This window comes from Mirounga angustirostris, unplaced genomic scaffold (genome assembly GCF_029215605.1).
Source record: "Mirounga angustirostris isolate CCGP_5_RB_7025 unplaced genomic scaffold, mMirAng1.0.hap1 SCAF_3, whole genome shotgun sequence".
NCBI classification, from domain to species: Eukaryota; Metazoa; Chordata; class Mammalia; order Carnivora; family Phocidae; genus Mirounga; species Mirounga angustirostris.
In genome coordinates this window covers 12,534,624-12,557,227 of record NW_026991711.1, presented here as the reverse complement: position 1 = coordinate 12,557,227, position 22,604 = coordinate 12,534,624, and the positions used below count along the sequence as shown (strand labels likewise).

The following is a 22,604-nucleotide window of genomic DNA, read 5'->3' as shown; positions in this document are numbered from 1 at the left end:
TCAACGTCTCCCTCGCTCTGGCTTCTGGTTGGATTCAGCCAAGGAAAGGCGGGAGGAGAAGGAAGTCCAGAACTCCCCCTTCCGGACTGCCTTGGTTGGCTGCATCCCCTACAGCTGAGGTGATCTTTCTGGCTTTCAGTAACGGCTCCCTCCTTTTGCCCCTGAAGTCTGGCACTGGTGAGGTCTTTATTAGACCCAGGTGCTTAATGGTGCTGTGTTGGTTCCTCCAGCTTTACCCGCACCTGCTATGGCTCCTAGAGCCCCTCCTCATGTCCCCTCTTTGAGTGGGCCATCTCTTTTCTGCTGGGGGCCTATTCTAGTTGCCCAGGGCCGCTGTGACAAATACCCAAGATGGAGCAGCTTAAAATGACAGAAATTTGTTCTCTTACAATCTGGAGTTTAGGACTCTAGAATCAAGGTGTTGGCTGCCAACAGGGCCATGCTCTCTCCGGAGGCTCTAGGGAGACTCCTCCAGGCATTTCTCTCAGCTTCCGGTGTTACCAGCAGTCCTTGGCTTGCAGATGCATCGCTCCGATCTCTGCTCCCTCTTCACAGGGCTGGCACCTCTCTTGTGTCTCTGTCTCTTCTTCTCAGGACACCAGTCATACTGGATTAAGGGCCCACCCTACTCCAGTGTGACTTCATCTTAATTTAAGGACATCTGCGAAGACCCTGTGTCCAATAAGGTCACATCCACAGATATAAGGGGTTAGGATTTCAACATATGTTTTTGGAGGGTTTGGAGCTCAACCCACAACAGGGCCCAACCGATATGGTGCCTCAAGTGGGCTTTTCTCCCTCCAGATTCCCATGACCCCTGGTCTCCTCCACTGGTCCTCCTTCTGGGTTCACTTTCTTCAAGTTGCTCTCTTTCTTGATTTCTCAATTACCTCAAACTCTTCTTTCTGTCCTGGTCCCATTGCCACCCATCCAATGTTTTTTTAATATTTTATTTTGTATTTTTTAAGTGGAGCCCCACATGGGGCTTGAACCCATGGCCCAACCGAGTCCACGTTACCTAAGTAGGTTTAGGTTGGGATTTCTGTGACTTGCAGCCGAAGGCAAGTGCACCACCAGGTTTTCCTTTTGTTTTTTGTTTCTTGTTTCTAACCGACTAAGCAGATGGAAAATTAACTAAACACAAAACAAATCAGAAAACCACTTTCTTGGATGCAAGATGGCCAGATCAGAACTTGAGGCTGACTGGTTCTCAGTGTCAGGATGTCGATGGGGGACACTTCCACTCTTCCCAGACCCCTGGGGTCTCAGCCCCATCAGGTCTGCCCTGAGTGGACGCTGCAAACAGGCTCGTGGCTGGACGTCCCGTGGGAGGAGCGCGCATGGCACGCTGACCTGCCAGGCGGCTTTGGGTTTGGGGAAAACAGGTCAGGGAACCACACCTGGGGGAGGAGGCAGCTTTCCCATGCACTATGAACAGACTGCTAGAAAGAATAGAGACGGAAAGCATATTCATTAAAAAGAAGGCTGCAATTAGGACTTCTGGATAGAAATGAGGACTGAGCACAAATATTTACATCTACTCCCTCCTTAAACTCACTAAATGACAGTAAAGATGGTGAAATATATATTTTTAACTGTATAAACTCACAAGAATTGGAGAGAAGACAATATTGACAGTTTTGGAAGCCGAACAGCAGATAGATGAATGGTAACTTAGCCGACTTCAGAAAACTGGATCCCAAGCCAGTAGTAGGGAAGCGACAGAACTCGAATTGCATGCATACATATACACATGTTTGCACGCACACACACACACCTGAGGAATCAGCAGCCCCAGCACCTTAGGAAGCAGGCGTGAAGGTGGGGCAGCAGGTAGGAATTCGATCATTAACCTCCCCGCCCCCCCACACAGCTGGGTGCTTCCACCCCCCCATCTCAATGGCAGCTTCATCTCTGGAGAGGGTAAAACCAAGGGTCACAGGTTCAGGAGACAGCTGACACAACTGGGGCTAAGGTGCTGGTTAACAAACAACAGGTGGGCGTAAAGGAAGGTTTTCCGCATGAATGTAAGCTCCCCCCTCCCCCCACCCACCCCTCCTCCTCCTCCTGGAGCTTCCCCACTCCCGTCTGGATCTAAAAAGGCCACCTTCTGGGTTTCTGCAATAAAATGGTTCATCCAGATTTCCCTATCTGTAGACCACGGTCATGTGCACAGAGCTTCCAACCAGCTCTTTAGACCCCTCCTCTTAAATTGGAGTAGACAGCCAAGAATCATAATTTATCTGAGGAAATGTGCCATTTGAAAAACAGACTAAGAAACAAGCGACTCAGAAAAAAACGGCTTAGAGGGAATAGAGACAACGCAGGGGAAGAAGACTTCAGAATACCCGTAGTGGTGGTCTAGAAGTCAGGAGGGCAGAACAGTCAGCCTGAAATAGCTGGATGTGACCATAAATAACGAGTCAGGTAATTAGAAATACCCTTTGGATTAAAGACAGGATGGCAGAAATTAAAAAAAAATACATTAGAGAGTTTGGAAAATAAATCAAGGATTTCTCAAAAACAAAACAAACAACAACAACAAAAAAAGTAGGGGAGAAAGAATAAAACAATTCAAGTCTGGTCAAAGAGGAGGAACATCTAAATACCCAGGAGTTCTAGAGAATGGAGGGAAGATGATTTTTTAAGTTTTTAATTTTTATTTTTTAATTAAAAAATTTTTTAAAAGATTTTATTTGAGAGAGAAAGAGAGAGAGAGGGAGTGCCAGCAGGGGTGGGTTTGATGGGGGAAGAAGGGGGAGTGGCAGAGAGAGAAGCAGACACCCCACCGAGCAGGGAGCCTGATGCGGGGCTCCATCCCAAGACCCCGAGATCATACCTGAGCCAAAGGCAGTCGCTTAACCGACTGAGCCACCCAGGGTCCAAGGAGTTTTGTTTTTTTTTTTTAAAGATTTATTTATTTATTTGAGAGAGTGAGAATGAGAGAGAGAGAATGAGAGAGAGCACATGAGAGGGGGGAGTGTCAGAGGGAGAAGCAGACTCCCTGCTGAGCAGGGAGCCCGATGCGGGACTCGATCCAGTGACTCCAGGATCATGACCTGAGCCAAAGGCAGTCGCTTAACCAACTGAGCCACCCAGGCGCCCCTCAAGGATTTTTTTAAATTCATGAAAATGTCCCAGAATCAAAGGAGAGGAGTTCCCAGATGGAAAGGGCCACAGAGAATCCAGCTCAACAGATAAAAATAGACTCATGCCTGGGCCAATGGCTGAAATAGGTGATGGGGATTAAGGAATGCATTTGTTGAGATGAGCACTGGGTGATGTATGGAAGTGTTGAATCACTATATTGTACACCCAAAACTAATATAACACTGTATGTTAACTGGAATTAAAATTAAAAAAAAAAAAATGGACTCACACCAACATCCGTCACCATGAAGTTTCAAATTCCCAGAAGCCAAGAGATGATCCTACAAGCCTCTAGAGAGAACGTTTTCCTAGGAAAGATCAATAATCAGAATGGCTTGGGCTTTTCAGTAGTGACACTGAAAAGCTCAGAGACAATGGGGATGGTCTCAGAATTCCCAGGGAAAATAGCTCCCGACTGGAACTCTACACCCAGCCAAATGTGAAGCAAATGGGAGACAGGATAAAAACCTAGACATGCAAAACCCAAGAACAATTTACCCCCCATGTCCACTTCTCAGGAATCAACCTATAGAAACGTGCCCGACCAAAACCAGGAGTAACTAAGGGAGAAAGGGGCATGAAATACAGGCTAGGGGAGGTCACAAAGGCAAGAAGTGATGGGGATTTGAAGATCATTTTACAAGGATCTTTTTGGCCTCCAGATTGTAATCTGCTAAAAAAAAAAACAAACCCAAAATTCAACTGAGTAAATTTGAAGATCTAATTGGCTTTAAGTGATTCAGAATCAGGCAGCAGTCCACCTGGCCAGGAGGGGTGGGGTGCCCCAAGGGGGCATACAAAATGGAAGGTTTTTATAGGAAGGGGAGGGCTGCAAGAAGTTATTAGCTCAAGAAAGGAAAGGATTATTTTTGGCAAGGTGGACTTCCTTTGTGGAAAGGGCCGGGGGGGGATGTCTCATCATGCAGATGAGGAAGACCCCATCTTCCTTTGGGGGATGGAGAGGGTCCAGGTGCAGATCACCTCATAGGTGCTAACCAGAAAATTCCAGATTAATTGGCTTAAGATTCTACTCCTGCAGAGGTTGAAACTGCCTTTAAGTCTTGGCTTGCTGTCCTGGGGGCAAGTGACTCCGCCCTGGGCCTGTGTTTTTCTGTTTAACAAATCCCTCAGTAGGTTCCAGAAGAAACCTCTTGAAGATGATGAAATTGCTAGGACGTGTCGTGTATTTGGTCACATCGAGAGGAGATTTACTAAGCCGAGGGAGATCTGGAGGTTGAATTTGTGAGGATCTGTAGAAAAATAAGCAACCTTGAAAAGGAATGATTAACTCCAGGGCCAACAAGCCAGGGTTATCATCGTGCACCAAGGGGAAAACTAATCACAGCGTATGGTGTGGCTTATGTGAAGATCACACCGACTCGAGCACAACAACGTACCAGTGAATATTGATCTAACTAAAATCACCACGTGGCTGTGCTGAGAGGATGGGGACCCCATCCTCCCCCTCATGCAAGTGCACATTTGTCGCTGCTGTGAACGGCAGGGTGTGCGTCGAGAACAAATTCTCCTTCTCTACAGTAGGAAGTTAACATAGAAAGCTTTAAACTGAGAAGCCAACCACTGGTTGTATAAGCAGGCTATTTGGAGGTCAACAATTAGTTGCAAGAGTTCAAAGTGGTTGCCCCTAGGGAGTGGGAACCGGGCGGGGCGGGAAAACCGGAGGATTGCTATTTTTCAAAACAAGTCTTGTAGAGATCTTTGCCTTTTAGACTTTGCATGTACTGATTTGATAAAAGACAAAAAACTAGTTTTTTTAAATGCGCTATATTCGTACAGAGTATTCAGGGTGGTGGATTGGGTTTGGACAGACATTTTGATCGAGGTGGGCAGTAGATAGATTTCACGCACGCAAAGCTCTAGAAGCCGACCCGGGGCCTTCACCGCCATCTTGTAAACGTAACGCTGAGGTAGTAGGTGCCGGGCCTCTCTGCGCACAGTCTTGCCAGGCTATTGATTACCTGACTGCTTTTCACACCTCCCTAGGTGCTGTTTTCTGTTTCTGCTGCCCAAACCACATTGCTTTAGGGTCCACCCTTCTTCGTGGTTTGTTTATTTATTTGCAAGGAGACAGAAATTTCAGAGACCAGTCCGGATGCTTCATGTGCACTTTAGTCTCTGATAAATGCCACACCCAACTGATACTTGGTTTTTATCCACATGGATTTCAACCTTCAGCCTGAAGATGGGACACGTCAACACCGCCTACCTCTAAGGCTTCATGGGCCTGGGCCGATGTTGTTGGCCCGGTGACAGGAGAGGGTCAGGAAGGGGGATGGCCAAGAAGAGAGGCTCAAGGGGCACAGGAGAACGCTTGCAGGGAGTTCCAGCAAAGGGAGGGACTATTTTAACCTGTTGGTAATCTTCCCAGGGCAAAGATGGGGAGCCCAACTCAGGCCCAGAGGGAATCACATCCCATTTTGTTTTGTGACAAAATAAGGGCCAAGCAGGGCATTTGTATATAATACTCAGAGTCGCTCTGCGCAGATGCGATACACGGGAGAAGAAGAAAAGGTGTGGTGACCTAGGCTGGCATACCTTGCTTGAGAAAATGATCTACAAATGAGAAATGTCTGCACCAGGGCTTCCAAACACCACTGAGGATGTTCCTTAGGAGACTCCTTAACACATCCCCACTCCCCCCACCAGAGGAAAATCAGCACATGTTGGCTCAAATAAATTAACATTCTCCTTTCCATAGATTCTCAGGGGTCACAGGCTGATTTGAACAGATCCAGAGAGCAAAGGGCCCAGAGGAAGGGCAAGGATGTGGGGGGTGTTTTGCGGTTGACAGAGGTGTGACCCCCAACATCTCATTACCCTTGTTGTAACAACAGCATGGAGGAACGCAAACCTTGGCTGGAGAAGGTGAGATGTACCCATGAGAAGTCCACAGGAACAGAAAGAGGACCATGTTGTAGCTCCGGCCCCATGCTTCTGATGCCTGTCATCGCAGTTTCTAGTGACTCATGATGCTTTAGAACTTGCAGTTTCCCCAGGAAAGATTCCTTCGGGTCGATGGGAGGCAGTTCATAGTTTTAAACAGTTGTCTTGATGACCCACGCTACATCTCCACGCACTTGCTAGATCTAAAGTTGTTCCAGAAGGGCACATATTATCATTAATTGTAGTGTTGGCCTGTTTTTACTTTCTATTGTGCTGTTACACGATACCAGATGCTGGTGGTTTTTAACCTTGGTTGCTTATTAGAATCCCTGGGAGCATTCAGAAAAAAATGGATGCCCGGCCTGCAACCCCAGAGTTCCGATTCTAGTGGGTTAGAGCGGGGCCCAGGCATGGTATTAAAGAATGGTTTCATTCTCAGGTGATTCTAAAAATCAGCCAGGGTTGAGAAACCACTGTTCTGAGAGCCTCCTACAGACATGCATAAGTCCACAGTGTGGCCCACAAGGCCCACATGATCAATCTGGGTCACCCCTCCCTCGTCCCTTGCTCACCACACTCCAGACACAGGGGCCTCTTTGCTGTTCTCAAACACACCGACTGTATTCCCATCGGAGGACATACACCCTTGTTAGGGCCCGTTCTGGAATGTTCTTTCCCTAGGCATTTGGCTATCTTGCTTCCTCACTCCATTCAGGTCTCTGCTCAAATGTCACCTCCTCAGAGAGGCCCTCCTTGGCCGCTCCATTTAAAATACCAGCCTTCCCCAGTCTCTCTCCCCTTACTTCATAGCACTTGTCAACATCTGCCATTAGTTATGTATTTACTTATCTGGTTGACATCAGTGCCTGCAAAACAGAAGCTTAATAAATATTTGTTGAATGAATAAAAGAGTGGACAAGGATATATGTAAAATCATGCAAACTCGGGCTTGAAGGAAGTGCTCCGTAACCACGTTTCTTTCCCCGACTCACAAAACCCCAGTTGCTTACTCACTCTGCCTGGTGCCATCCTGAGGAACAGTGACCCCAACTAGAATTTGTACCTGAGTCCCAGACAGAATGGAAGTCCGCTAGTGCCATTCCCAAGAAAGAAGCTTTTAGAAATAGACCCTCGGTATCTGATGAGGCCCTCTGATGTGTATGCATGAAAAATTTATAGTAAGCATTTCTGACATTTACAAAAGCCTTTTGTTGGCACCACAGATTGCCAAGAATGTTCTCGTCCGCCATCTTGTGGCCAAGCTGGGCCACTTCCAGACAAACCGTGGGTCATGACCAGGCTTAGTCAAAAGGGAAGTTCCGGCAGCTGGGCTTGGCCAGAGCCATTTGGCAAAACACCTGGGGACATTTGACCAGGCCCCGGTGCTACCAGTCTTCTTAGGTTCCCATTTTTTAGAAACAGCAAGCAATGGAGGTGACTGCTTGGTTTGGCGGCTTTTGCTGGGGGACAGCTCAGAGAAGTGCCTGACGGCCACCTGCCCCAGAGCCCAACATTGCCTGACCTTTGTCCTCCTATTCTGACATGAACCCAGTCACACCGAGACCCCTATGATTTGGTCTGGGTAAATAAAGGCTTGTAAACGTCACAAGTTTATCTATTTATTAAATATATTAAATTATATATTATTTATATATGTTATATATTAAATAATATATATTGTATTATTATATATATATTAAAACACATTTAGCACAGTGCAGGTGCTTACAAAGGAGTTGTTGGAGGGATGAAATAACAATCGCCAGCCTTTACAGAGCACTCACTGCAAGCCGTGCAGGGTGAAGCCCAAGCACTTTCCATACATAATCTCATCAATCATGTGGCGCTATTCCCGGAACTCCCTTCGTGCCTGACACCCAGGGACAGTTGGTCCCTAAATCAGTCAGCGTGGGCTGCCATAACCAATACCACAGACCTGGTGGCTTAGACAACGGAAATTAATATTCTCACAGTTCTGGAGGCTGGAAGTCCAAGACCAAGATGCCGTCAGGGCTGGCTTCTGGCGAGTCCACTCCTTCTGGCTTACAGACAGCTGCCTTTTTTAATTTATTTGAGAGAAAAAGAGGGGCGGTGCAAACACAAGTGGGGGGGGCGGGGAGGAAGGGGCAGAGGGAGAGGAAGAAGCAGACTCCCCGCCGAGCAGGGAGCCCGACTCGGGGCTCGATCCCAGGACCCTGAAATCATGACCTGAGCCCAAGGCAGACCCTTAACCGACTGCGCCCCCAGGCGCCCTCACAGCTGCCCTTTTGCTGTGTGGGGAGAGAGGGAGGGGAGAGAGGGAATGAGAGAGGGAGAGAGAGAGGTATGGAGAGAGGAAAGGGAGAGAGAGAGAGGGAGGGAGAGAGAGAGAGGGAGGGAGAGGGAGGGAGGGGGGAGAGAAATCTCACACCTCCTCTTCTTAGGAGGACATGACTTCTTTCATGCGGGCTCACTCACGGGCTCCTGGGATGCCTGCTGTAGGTCCTTCATGCTCATTGGACACACATGGGTGACTTTGGGTAGCTGAGTGGGAGATACTAAGAATTCCTTCCAGGTTTGTAAACCAAATCAAGGACTCAAGTAAGTCCTACAGAAGTTCATTCTGACCAAGAACTAAAATCCAGGCTGAACAGCAAGGGGCAGCTGAGCGTGTCATCTCCGCCCCAAAGTCCAGTTTCGGGAAGGGTTCTTGGCATCTTTGGTGGTGACGGCAAGGCCGGGGAAAGCTGTCAAACCGAGTTCTGGGACAGGTGGCCTGAACCTCCCTTCTCTCTTTTTTCTGCAGCGAGAACGCCCCGAAATGGGGAGTCCTCGTTCAGTGAGTGTGAACACACAGTTCAGCAATGGGAGCGCTCTTCATGCCACTAGACTCTACACTTAAAAATGGCCACATGGCAAGTGGTGTGATGTATATTTTACCACAATTAAAAAAGCTGGCACATTGTCTGCTGTCCTCTGCCTGCGGTGAGGTGCCTGTCTCCTTTTCTCTCCAGCACGTCCCTGGCCACCACTCCTGTGGCTCAGGCCCCTCCCCTCCCCCCCAGGCCACTGCCCCTCTGGGTGAGACCCCGGCCCCAGCAGGCGATCTTCAGAGCTAATCCCACCGACCCCTGATCCCCCAGAGGAGCCACCGCTGGGACTCCCACCGGCAACCAGGGCGCACAAAACTCAGATCCCTGGGAGCGGCTTCCAGGGCTTTCAGAACATCACAAGGTCCTTAGAGGAGGCCCTGGCTCCTTCTGAGATGGTAAACGTGTTTAATCTTGTCTGTTTCTTGCTCTGAGTGCAGGGTTTACCAATCTCTCCTCCCCACATATGGCCCTCCTTGGCCATCTAGCCCCGCCCGGGGCTGTCCATCCTGGGCTTCGAGGGAACTGCTGCCCCTCCGAAGCTTTCTGGGACCCCCTTCACCATGCCCTGCCCCCCCATCAGCTGTTTGCATTTTGCTATGTGGAAGGAGACGGAATAGCCCGGGGGTTAAGAGGCAGGTCTTTCTCCTTGCTCCCACTCGCTTGGGTTCAAATCCCGGCTCGGCCCTCTGCTGGGTAGATAGTAACTTAAGCTGGTTATTCCTCAGTTTTCTTATCCCGGAAATGGGGGAAATAAGACCTTCTTTAGTATTGTTATAAGGATCAAATTGAGTTAATCCAGGCTGCCCATGAAACGTTGGCAGCGAGAGGCAGGTTTGTGGCGTGGCTGGCCATCCGGGCTCTGGAGCCAGACTGTGGATGTGACCTTCGGCAGATTACTTGGTTTCTCTGTGGCTGTTGTCTCCTCTGTCGAATGGGAATAACAACAGTAATCTACATTATAGGACTGTTGGAAGGATTAAGGCCTGTGAGCTTCATGCAATAGCGTGTGTAATGCTCTGTCTGCACATAGTGCCCAAGAAATGTTGACTACTATTGTTTGCCATTTAAAAAAAATGAGGCTGCCCAAAAAACTCCATAACGTATGACAAGATGTATGCAAAATGGGCAATAAAAACCCAACCTGGACATACATTTAATCAAGTAATTTTATAAGGTCTAAAATAGTAAGATAAATATTTTGGCACCCCAAAAGAAAAAAAATCCACCAAATTTTTAAAAAACAGCAAGAGAAATATGAAAACAAAACAAGAATAGGCCGATATGAAAACGATTCATATGTATGTTATAAAAACTCCTCAAAATAGTTTGGCCTGAAGGTACAGTCTTCCCCGCTTTCTGAAAGTTCACATTATGACACTTGACTTTTATAGAAGACCTACATTCGTACCTGTTTTTGCTAGCAGAAAGAAATCCAAAGAGGATTTTTGCTTAAAAAAAAAAAAAGGTGAAAAGCAAAACTAGCAGGAAACCATGAGGGCCCAAAAGACCCTGGGTTATTGATTCAGCCGCATGTGTCCCCTCAAGCTGTCCCCTCCCCATGACATTTGCTACTGTCCAATGTCTTGCACCTAGAACACCCATGCTGGCACCTGTCAGTCTGGATGATGTTTGGAATGACTCTGGGAACTTGGCCCCAATCAGCACAGTGCACCTGTTTCCCTTGGTGCTCTCCTCACATCATTCAAGGGCCAACGAAGACCACGTAGTCATCATTTCCATCCATATGCAAAGCATACTACAGTGTTAATATCGGAGTCGAGCGGGGAGTTCATTCAAATATTTGGGAGCCTACCGTGTGCCAGCTGCCCTGAAACAGAGGATTTTTACAACCTCAGAGTGTGTGGTATTCTTTGCTTTGCAGGAGAAATGAGTTCGAAAATGTGAGACTTGCCCAGTGTTACCCAGCAGCTGTAAGCACAGGTGGGACTAGAATATCTCTAGAGGATTTAGGATTAGCCCTCTTTCAGTTGTTGGCAAGAGAGATAATGCCCACCGAGTGCTCATCACTGTAGCCACTGGTTTGCCCCACCAGCGGCACATTATGTAAGCGGAGGGCAGAAGGATCGCAGAGGCAAAATTAGTAGGTTCTTGTCGCTACTCTTGCACGCCAGACTTCGTTCATTGGGATCATTCCCATCTTCCATCACACCCATCCCAGCCCGAGGTTTAAAGTGTTTGTATAACATGTCGAGGCCCACCGAGATCTGGAGAACAAAACACATACAGAGAGCTTTCAGCCTAGGCAGAGCTGGACAGTGAGGACCCACCAGGGCGTAGGGTATGGGACAGCACAGGGGGGAGACAGCCAGGCTGGGGGGATGGGAAAACTCCTGGGGGAAGCGGCCTGCATCCTAAAGATGAAGAGGACTCAGCCAGGCAGAGTGGGTGGGCAAAGTTGGTAGAGAATGCGTGTCTCAGGACCTGATTTTTCTTCTGACCTGGAAATGAGAACCTGACGCATTCCAGAAGAAAGTCACTGTTAGTCGGATCGGTGTGAGCAGAGAGAAAGGAGATGTGTCGTGAGGAAAAAAAAAGCCTTGCAGGCCTCAATTAAGAAATGAGGGCTTGATCCTAAGGGTAGGGAAGGTCTTCAGCAAGGTTTGAGACTCACAATGTGTTTCTCACTCTGGGTTTTGAGCCTCCCCTTCATTCAGTCTCCACAGTTCGATGATGAGCTTGTGCATGAAGCATCTTGGAAGCCCACCCTGGGCCCTTTCTCCTGATGGGTCACAGGAGCAAGTCCCAGCATTCAGAGCTGTGCACAAGTTTGAGAACAGCTGCTTGTTTTTGTAGGAGTGACAAAGTAGAACTACTCTGGGTCTCATACCTGAGATAAATACCTATAGGACGAATCAAGCATGAAGTACTTACAACATTTTACAACAATTTTTGTTCGAGGGAGCGCCTAGGTGGCTCAGTCGGTTAAGTGTCCAACTCTTAATTTCGGCTCAGGTCGTGATCTTGGGGTTGTGGGATCGAGCCTCACATTGGGCTCTGCGCTCAGTGTGGAGTCTGCTTGAGATTCTCTCTCTCTCTGCCCCCCCCCACCCCCCTCTAAAATAAATAAATGTTTTTAAAAAAAGGAATTTTTGTTCAAGCAGAAAAAATGGTTGTATTGAGAAAAACACTTCAAGATGGTACATAAATATGCACCTGCAAAGCTCTTAGTAATAAAAAAGAAGCATAGGTATCTATATCCCCAGGAAAAATAGGACCAGGAAGAAACAAACCTTGATATTTCATGTTCCTGGAATTTATTGTATGTGGCCATTGCTTTTGTTCATACTTTTATCAACTCCTGATGACATTTTATTGAGCATACACAACTTTTAGAATTGGGACACAGGTTAAGGATTTCTTATCCTACCCCCAAAACACACTGACACTTATTCTTAAGAACAGGAATGTATTTCATACTTGAAAGTCCAAAAATCATTACTGGCCTTTACCTGAGTGGTCTTTTGAGTCATACAAAATTTAAAAAGAGCTAAGGAATGGAAAAAATAAAACAAAAAAACCAAAAGGTAAAGTTATCAGTTAATACGAGCTGGTGCTTATTATTACATGCCATTCTAAAGCATGTAAATTCACTTTTCACATCGGCTCCTGCCTCATTTAACGGTGTTTTCAAAGAGGGTTAAAATGCAAACAATATGGAACTTTGCCACCCCTTCAAAAAATGACCAGTTAGTCCAAAATAACTTCATTTATGTGGCAGAAAAGGAGTTAAAGGCAGGGTGTGTATTCATCGTTGTAGAAACAAGGGTGTATGTGTGTGTATGTATCTCCATGCTTTAAATATGACTTTTCTTAAAAGGAAAGGACTTCTTCCAGAGTTTTAGGTTCATTGCTGGCTGCTTGGAAAAGAGCTTTCTTGGTTCACAATTCTGAAGTCTTCCCCATCAGAATGTCCTGCAACCAGGGGACAGAAGTAAGGGCACGTTCTGGACCCAGTCCGTCTTCCACTTGCTTCCTGACATTCACATCTGGGTCTGCGAGACAGGAGCCGTCGTGGAATGTATATGCATCTTTTCCAGGTTCTTTTTCTCATCCTCATTATCAAATTGAGCTTCAATCTCCGCCGGATTGATGTAAGTATAGAATCGGGCCATGATGGCAAATATTACGCAGACAGCCAGGAGCAATGCCGCAAATAGAATGTACTCAGCCCACTTGGAAGGAAGTGGAGTTGGAGCAAGAAAAAAACAAAAACAATGCATGTTATGGTACTGTATGCATTGTGAGTGCATTTTCTTGCTACGTCTAGGTAGAAGGTGCTCTGCAATTAAACTGTGATGGAAAATTGGTAGGCGACTACCATAGATACAGAATGACCAGCTTTTCTTGAATGCCCAAGTATAAAGATAACATTTTTGTAACCACACTGGAGGGCAGAAACCAAGACTCTGGGAAGATGAGAGAAAATTTCTGAAAAACCCATGTTAAGGGACAGAGCTGGCCTCTAGAAGGATAGGGACCAACAGAACAGCACCCAGTACTCTTGAGCAAAAAATAATGTGCTGAATTGTTCTAACTTAAGACCTCCATATTATTCTTTGGCAGAATCTTGAGGTTATGAGCACACAGCATGAGCCCATGCTCTGATGGGACTTGAAGGGGGGAGTGAAGAAACAGATAGGGGAAGGGGCAACCTCCTTAGGCGCCATATGCTGAAATGCTGAAGGAGAGAGTTTCAGTTTCAGAAAAGCCCTCACTTCATGTTAGCTGGAAAAATTACAACCACCTTCAGAATGGCTCTAACTTTAGGTGTCATGAAACTTTCTGGAAAACATGTTTGTCTTGGGGCCATTACGCTGCATTCACTGAAGCTAGGAAAGATCTTTCCTTTAATAGGAAACCATATTAGGGTATAGGCATGTTAACCCAAATCTGGGTATTTTGGTTGTCACTTTCCAGCTGTACAACACCAAGTAGAAATATGAAGAATCTGCACACACTAGGCCAAAAGCCCATTTGGTCATCACCCTCTCCAGCTGGTTTTATTCAGCCGTTAGCCTAGATGACCATGTGTATACACAGGGGGTGAGGGAGAGTCATCACGACGATCACGGACACACACGGTCTCTTTCCCCACCTCATACCTGTTGGCTGATCTGGCCTGCTCCTGCTATTATGAGCACGATGATGTTGCCAACGGCCACCGTCAACAGCCATCCTGCTTGAAGCACTGACTTCATGTTGGAGGGGGCCTGGGGAAACAACACCCCAGGTTGTTGGGCTTCTTGGGCACATATGTCATACGCCATTGTTTACGGTCGACCCCTATCTAGATGGCAACCACGGAGCTGGAGAACACACTTACCAGTGCATTTAGTTGGGCAGTCCGCCCTAAAAATGCACATCGGAAGTCAGGTTGGTTCACATATAAAAAGGATTATCACTCGGATAACAAGACACCCCAAACACTCAGGCCCGAACATACAAGAAGCCCTTGTTTCCCACTCTCCACAGCCTTGCAAAATTGTTGTCCTGAGTTAAGTGGGCTAATCTATAGATGAATCAATTCTATGTCTATAGAAGAGTTTCCAAGCAAAGCCATCCATCCCATTCTCTTTCCCCTAAATGGAAGCCGCTCTCTGGGCCAGAAGCTTGCTCTGCTGTGAGCTTCGCTGCCATGTCACCGAACCCCTCTTGTCACCTATGATATAGTCATTTTATTCGATTGTGAGGTCATCACAGAAAGGGATTGTCCAACTCATATTTACGATTTTTACTGCAAGACTTAAAGGTGCTAGGCGTTGTAGGGCCACAACGACCTTAACTGTATTTTGATGAAATTGTTGAGAAACTAGGCTCTAATTGGCAAAATTTACCTCATGAGTCTCATCTTTAACAGTTGAAAGCAATAATATCTTTTAACTTTTGAAAGCTAGGCCTTAATCAGTGTGTTTACTGGTAGTTCTGGAGAGATCTCACCTGAGCCTTAATGATTACGAGTACACAACCCAGAAATGAACACCATGATGAACAGCTGACATCGTTTAGTTGTTTCAGAATATAGAATCTGCTGCCTATCATGATCCTGGTCACAGTAATTAATATAGTTTTTCCCACTCAGGACTCTAAATCTCTAGGAAATGAGGTGGGAATGCAGAGTCATATGACATATGTGCCCAAGAAGCTAAACAGAGTCATATTATTATTCAATAAAAACATGACGGGTTTCTCAAAAAACTTGTTTGGCGGAAGATACCATAATGCTTTCTAGAATCTCCCCCCCCCCCCAGAATCGTTTAAACTATAAATACATTGCTTATTGAAGTTAGGGCCCAACAGCATTTTTTGAAGGCAGGGGTGTGGGGGAGGGGTGCTAGAAACAATGACCAAGAGACCTGAGAATATGAGAACTCCAGTCCCGTGATAGAGAAAACCACCTCTCCGCAGGTGAGGAGGAAATACTGCGGGATCTGCAGAGCCATGTTAACTGTGTTGGGTGGAATATCTTCAAACATGTGCAATTCGGGGCAGCCAGTATCCTAAACCAATAAGGCAAAAGCAAGAAGAAATTCAAATGGAGAACTGCTTCTAGAATAAAAATTGCTCAAACAGGCAAATGGAGTTTGGACTTCTAGAATCACGTCCTATGATTTGTCAAGTAAGTACACTTTTTATTTTTTATTTTATTATTTATTTTTTTTTAAAGATTTTATTTATTTATTTGAGAGAGAGACAGCGAGAGAGGGAACACAGCAAGGGGAGTGGGAGAGGGAGAAGGAGGCTCCCCACTGAGCAGGGATCCCAATGCGGGTCTCGATCCCAGGACCCTAGGATCATGACCTGAGCCGAAGGCAGATGCTTAATGACTGAGCCACCCAGGCACCCCAAATAAGTACACTTTTTAAATGGCAATATGCAACAGTGCATTTTATCCTCATGCTGAAATGGCCTTGGTGGGATTTGAAAATCTGTCCACTAGCGTTTTCCTCTTAAATCAGAGAGCAGATTGGATGTCAGATTTGTTTAAAACATTGCCATCTCTTTGAACTCAAAGTTCGTAAGTCCATGTAAATAGTCTATGAAGAGGCATCAAATACTGGTCAACGTGGACTTTCAGTCAGACTCAGTCAGTCTGTTTATTTTTATTCTAAAAATAACAGCAAACTTAAGTCAACAGTAAGTTAAAGAATTAGTGGTGAACCGAATGAATTCTAAGCCCATTTAAAACACAGATGCTAATATTACTTCCAGTTCAATCATTACCAGGTTCTAAGTGTTTAGTAGAACTTCTGATTCAGGGGCGCCTGGGTGGCTCAGTTGGTTAGGCGACTGCCTTCGGCTCGGGTCATGATCCTGGAGTCCCAGGATTGAGTCCAGGATCGAGTCCCGCATCGGGCTCCCTGCTCGGCGGGGAGCCTGCTTCTCCCTCTGACCCTCCCCCCTCTCATGTGCTCTCTCTCTCTCATTCTCTCTGTCTCAAGTAAATAAATAAAATCTTTAAAAAAAAAAAAAAAAAGAACTTCTGATTCAACAGAACGACTTACTGACCTGCTTTCCGATTACATAGGTGAATGCACTACCAAACTCAAGGCTGGGTGATTGGAAATCATTTACACAGTCTTTTGGAGTCTGTTGTGTTGAGTTTATTTTAACGTGTTTTCTATGGAAAGAGAGAATAATATAGTTTAACATTCCTGGTGTTAACAGCTTCAATGTAGTGTTTAAAGAAAAAGACTTGAAATCCTTGAACTTGGGAGCACAGTGTCCAGGACAGGTACTTACACGCCGGAAGAAAAAAACTGATACTCGCTGGCATTGTGACTGGTCACATTCACATAAGCTTTCTCGCCCATTGTGATGTTGAGGCTCTCATTAAAACTATTTACAAATCTGAAACAGAAAACCATTGGTTTTGTGACTGGACTATGGGATACTTTGCTTTAGGTCACAGTACGTGCACCTGAACTTGGGCTGTGCGCTCTTTTGGAAGGAATTTAAGATGTTTATGGAAGATTTCTAGACTTATAAAGGCAGAAGGAAGCCACCCTAGGTTTGTCCTTGTTCACCCATTCATGAGAACACACCCAAAAGAAGTGACCGCAGTCTTCTGCCTGGAGCTTTTCTAAGTACTTGGTAACTGGGAGCTACTTCAATGGTAGGTTGGGATATTAGCCTGGATGGAAATAGGAGCTGGTCCCCGCTTCAGGAAGGCAGCACTTTGTGTTCCTTGCTCAGAAGCTTTAGAGCTAAAGGACCAAAGTTGAAGTTGCTTAGTACCCTAACAGTGTCCATCCGGTCTTCTTTCTGGGGGTTGAGGATGGAAGGCCATTTTCTGTCCTTGACCTCTAGGAGCCTGAGCAGGGAGGGGCCCCAAAGAGTGGAGAGGAAGAAGAGGGTCGGTCCAGCAACCAGAGACAATTTTGGGGAACTCCCCTCAGAGAGGGAAGACTGAGTCTGTAGGACCTGGAGTGATGGTGACTGGCACTCTGCTAGAATACAGATGGGGGTGTAGCACCCACAGGCCCTGGTGCTAGGTCTCAAGGCTTCCAGGAGCTGCCAAGTCTCCTATGCCTAAGCTTCACATGGAGCCAGCTGAGTTGCTTGCCTTCAAAGGGCCATATAGATGGCGACAGTGTGGACAGATGATTAGATCCCTTCCTTCAATGTTCCAGGCTATAGAAGACCCTGACACTCTTATAGTATATCAGAGAGAAGGGTGCGCCCCGAATACGACTAGTTGATTTTTCTTACCAGACAGCTGAATGAAAGCTTTCAGCAGATTAACCAATTTAAAGAATGGGCAGTAATAAGATCGTATACCCAAGTATTGCAGAGAACAATTTAACCTGTACATTCCTAAAATACGTGGCCAAATTTCATCAGCTTTGTGGCAACAAGTAATACTGGTCAAATTCTAGGTACTGGGAGAACATTTCTCTGAATTAAGCTCAGGCCCTAAAGTCCCTGGGCATTTCACTTGGTGTAGTTTGACAGATGCTTAACATAGAAAACGGAACCCTGACCCGGGTTCAACAGGGGCCTCATAGTTGGGTGGACGCCTCGGAGTGAAATGCTGGCTCATAGGGTGACTCTCTGTTTAACATTTTGAGGAACAGTTTTTCAAAGTGTCTGTATCATTTTATCATTCTACATTCCCACCAGCAGTGTAAAAGCCTTCCGATTTGCCCACATCCCCACCCACAGTTGTTATTGCCTGTTTTTTGGTTGTTTTTGTTTTGGTTTTTGGTTAGAGCCTAGTGAGTGTGAAGTGGTATCTCTTTGTGGTTTTGATTTGCATTTCCCTAATAATTAAAGACAATGCGCATCTTTCCTAGGCTTTTTGACCGTTTTTATATTTTCCTTGGAGAAATGTCTTTTTTTTTTTTTTAAAGATTTCATTCATTTATTTGTCAGAGAGAGAGAGAGAGCACAAGAAGGGAGAGCAGGAGAGGGAGAAGCAGGCTCCCCGCCGAACAGGAAGCCTGACGTGGGGCTCGAACCCAGGACCCTGGGATCATGACTGAAGCTGAAGGCAGATGCTTAACGACTGAGCCACTCAGGCTCCCAAGAAATGTCTCTTTAAATACTTTGCCCATTTAAAAAAGTGTGTTGTCTTTTTACTCTTGAGCTGTAAGAGTTCTTTATGTATTTGGAACCTCTTATCAGATATATGATTTGCAAATATTTTCTCTTATTTTATGGGCTGTCTTTTCTCTGTCTTGATATCACTTGTAGCACTAAAGCTTTCCAATATGACAAATCCCAAGTGACTATTTTTTTCTTTTGTTGCTTGTCCTTTTGGCTTCATATCCAAGAAAACACTGTCTAACCCAAGGTCACAAAGATTTACTCCTATTTTTCTTTTATAAATTTTACTGTCTTAGTTATATTTAGGTTTATGATCCACTGTATACATTTTTGTGTGTGTTATCAGGTAGGGTGTGACTTCAGTCCTTTGTGGGTATCCCAGCTGTCCTAATACCAAAATTATTTTAATAAAACCACAACCATCTTTAAATGAAGATTTCTTTTTAATCTACTTATGGTCAGTTTTGCCCTGACCATACTCCCTCCTTGAAGTATCTTTTTCAGTATGACAATCATGAAAACCAAGGATTGAAATAAACTGAACTTACAACCAAGCCCATGCATAGATTTTTCTAAATCTTAAATTGAGCTTTTTAGAAACGAATGAAGCATATATAATCACATCATCTACACTAATGAATAAAAATACCTGTAAGATATTGATTTTTTATTTTTCTCATTCTCTTAATATATTTTTAAAGTATTTATAGTGTACATATTAATTTGGTATAATAATTATATGTATAATTTTTAACAGATACCATATTCATGCATTATGGGTATAAGCTCAAATATTTTTATTGGATGTGATAAAAGCTTTAAGGCCACCTCTCTAGAGAAACTTTGTACATGCGGACAAAAAAAAAATCATATATGAATGTGAATTGGGGCACTGTTTGGAAAAATGGCAATAACCTAAATTTCCTTGAAGAAAAGAATGGATAAATAAATTGTGGTATATGCATGCAATGGAATATTATATAGTAGTTTAAGTGAGTAGATAAGGGATACATATAGTAATATGGGTAAATATTAAAATGATATTTTATAATATACGATATTGCAGAACATACACAGGACAATACATTACGTTTAAAAACATGCTCAAGAACATTGTGAATATATACATATGTAGCAATATGTAATGTTAAAAGATTCATGAGAAAGATCATATCAAATTCTCAACTAATTTTGACCCAAGTATTGTCACTTTTTTTTGAGAGAGAGAGAGCGAGCGAGCACATGTAATTGGACGGAGGGGAAAACAGAGAAGGGGAGAGAGAATCCTTAGTAGGCTCCATGCTCAGCATGGAGCCCAATGCAGGGCTCGATCTCACATCTCTGAGACTGTGACCTGAGCTAAAATCAAGAGTCGGATGCTTAACCAACTGAGCCACCCAGATGCCCCAGTCACTTCACTTAAAGGACTCTGTTGAAGGTAGTCCATGTAAGTCTTGCAACTTACGATACCACATAATTAAAACAATTCCATTTTGTTTAAAATTCTGTGTACTCTTTTTTTAATTCATATATTACTCCAAAATCCAACCTCCTGACTTTCTCAAAGTTGTTCTATTTATCAGTTAGTTTCTGACACTAGTTTTTCAGGACTTTCCTTTTTTATGGATTGTCTCCTGGACGTTGCTGAAATAATAAATCCTTTGATGCATTAAAGATTTGATGTTGCCAATTACAAGAAAAGAGTTTCTGGCTTATCTTCTACCACATGGGTGGGTTGGTGGGGTAAAATGTTGCTGATTTTAGGTGTCCTTCTTTCCCAAGATCTCAACAAAGACCATTTAAAGAAGAATGAAGCTTTAGCATAGCACCAGAACAAGAAAGGATACCACAGTTTAGACTGTTCAAAGTTTCCAAAGTTAGGAGACATTTCTGTAGAAATCAAAACAATGGTTCTGAGCCACAGTGGACATCCCAGAGGTACTTCCAGCTCAGACTCAGATACAAAGATTAGGAAAGGGCCAGATGACCAGCAACAGAAGATTTCCTTCCAGAACTGATAGGATAGTTGTATGTATGTGCAGGTATGCAGGACAGAGGAACAATCCAGAAGGCACAAAAGAAGATGTTATGGGCTGAATTGTGTCTCCACCCCAACCCCAATTCATATGCTGAAGTCCTAACTCTCAGGACCTCAGAATGTGACTGTATTTGGAGATAGGGTCTTTTTTTTTTTAAGATCTTATTTATTTGAGAGACAGAGAGAGGAAGAGTGTGTGCGCACATGCACGAGTCGGGGGAGGGGCAAAGGGAGAGGGAGATGCAGGCTCCCTGCTGAGCACAGAGCCCTACGTGGGGCTTGATCCCAGGACCCCAAGATTATGACCTGGGCTGAAGGCAGATGCTTAACTGACTGAGGCACCCAGGTGCCCCTGGAGGTAGGGTCTTTAAAGAGGTAAAATGAGGTCATGAGAGATCCAAGATCACTGGTGTTCTTATAAGATTAGCACACAGACACACAGAAGAAAGACCATGTGAAGACACAGAGAGAGGATGGCTATCTTAAGCCAAGGGGAGAGGCCTCAGAGAAAACTAACCCAGCCAGTGCTTTGATGTTGGACTTTTAGCCTCCAGAACTATGAGGAACTAATTTTTGTTGTTTAAGGCTTCCAGCCTGTGGTACTCTGTGATGGCAGCCTTAGCAAACTCATACAGGAGAGAACAAAGAAAATGAGAAGGAACCAAAAATCAAAAAGACTTAGTGCTGGCTACTACCCACATGTAGTTATACTGCAGAGAGATGTGAGAACACCAAGGAGAAAGAAGATCCCCAAAGCTTGGTAAAAGGAAACTTAAATCACTACAGAGAGTGGCAGATGTTGTGTGTGCGTGTGTGTGTGTGTGAGCACAACTAGGCACTGGATGCCAATAGACACAAGCCTCCAGAGTTCTGGGAAGAAAATGGTGGCCAACCTATGACCAAGTATGAGAACAGAAAAGCATTTTCAGGCAAGCAAGGACTTGGCAAATTGCCTCACAGCTTTTCTTGGTCAGATATTTGAGCACAAGTCTGCAGCCAAACAAGAAAGATGACCCAGAATTCAAGAAAGAAAGGTGCTAACCTGGGCAGACAGTGAAAATTCTATGAGGACAGTGGCATCACAGGACTACAGAGCAAATGGCCTTGTTACATCAAAGAGCATGCTGAGGAGTTGGTTCTCAAAGAGGAAGGTGAATTCCCTGGATCCATTCTCTGGATCACCCTGAAGACAGAAGCTCATGCTTTTGCCAAAAAGAGGCCAAGTGAGTCACAGGAAAACACAAAAGCTGTGCAAGAAAACCTTGGTTTAAAGATGTGGTACCGGGGCGCCTGGGTGGCTCAGTTGGTTAAGTGACTGTCTTCGGCTCAGGTCATGATCCTGGAGTCCCGGGATCGAGTCCCGCATCGGGCTCCCTGCTCGGCAGGGAGTCTGCTTCTCCCTCTGACCCCCTCCCTCTCATGCTCTCTGTCTCTCATTCTCTCTCTCTCAAATAAATAAATAAAATCTTTAAAAAAAAAAAAATAAAGATGTGGTACCACCAAACAATTCAGGGTATGTAATCAGATATTCTAATTAATCTTGACATTCAGAACATTTCCACTTGAGGCTATATTTTCAAGGATATAAAGTTACATTTCTTTCCCTTTCAGACTTTTATTACATTGTGACTAATATTTTGATAGTTAACCTGTAAATCCTGTTTATTAATCATTTTTAGAATTGACCTAGCACATGGAGTACACACAAAGATAAATATTACAAAGGTTAACAATGTGAAACAAGCCGGAGGTAAAGAGATGATTAATTAATTAATTAATTTTCCCATCTTATTTAAAAAGTGTATTTACAGGGGCGCCTGAGTGGCTCAGTCGGTTAAGTGTCTGCCTTCGGCTCAGGTCATGATCCTGGAGTCCCAAGATCGTGGGATCAAGCCCCGCATCAGGCGCCCTGCTCAGCGGGGAGTCTGCTTCTCCCTCTCTCTCTGCCCCCTCTAGTGCTCTCTGTCTCCCAAATAAATAAATAAAATCTTTTAAAAAGTGTATTTACAGTAAATTGGCTTTTTGGTGTACAGTTCTATGAATTTTAACACGTCTGGATTCAGAGAAACACCATTGCGGCCAAGATACAGACC

At 44.9% G+C, this 22,604-nt stretch overlaps 1 protein-coding gene across 2 annotated transcripts in view; it reads right to left on the bottom strand.

Annotated features, from left to right (window-relative positions):
* Window positions 1-12,164: 12,164 nt before the first annotated feature.
* The window catches only part of SLC15A1 (solute carrier family 15 member 1), a 51,867-nt gene continuing 41,427 nt past the window's right edge, over window positions 12,165-22,604 (bottom strand). For both annotated transcript variants that reach the window (XM_045869649.1, XM_045869648.1), the window contains 5 exons: window positions 16,668-16,775; window positions 16,434-16,545; window positions 15,281-15,424; window positions 14,030-14,137; window positions 12,165-13,099 (listed from right to left, as the gene is read on the bottom strand). In XM_045869649.1, the coding sequence (XP_045725605.1) occupies window positions 12,908-13,099; window positions 14,030-14,137; window positions 15,281-15,424; window positions 16,434-16,545; window positions 16,668-16,775 (664 nt within the window). In that variant the 3' untranslated portion in view covers window positions 12,165-12,907. The remainder of the gene's footprint in view (window positions 13,100-14,029; window positions 14,138-15,280; window positions 15,425-16,433; window positions 16,546-16,667; window positions 16,776-22,604) is intronic.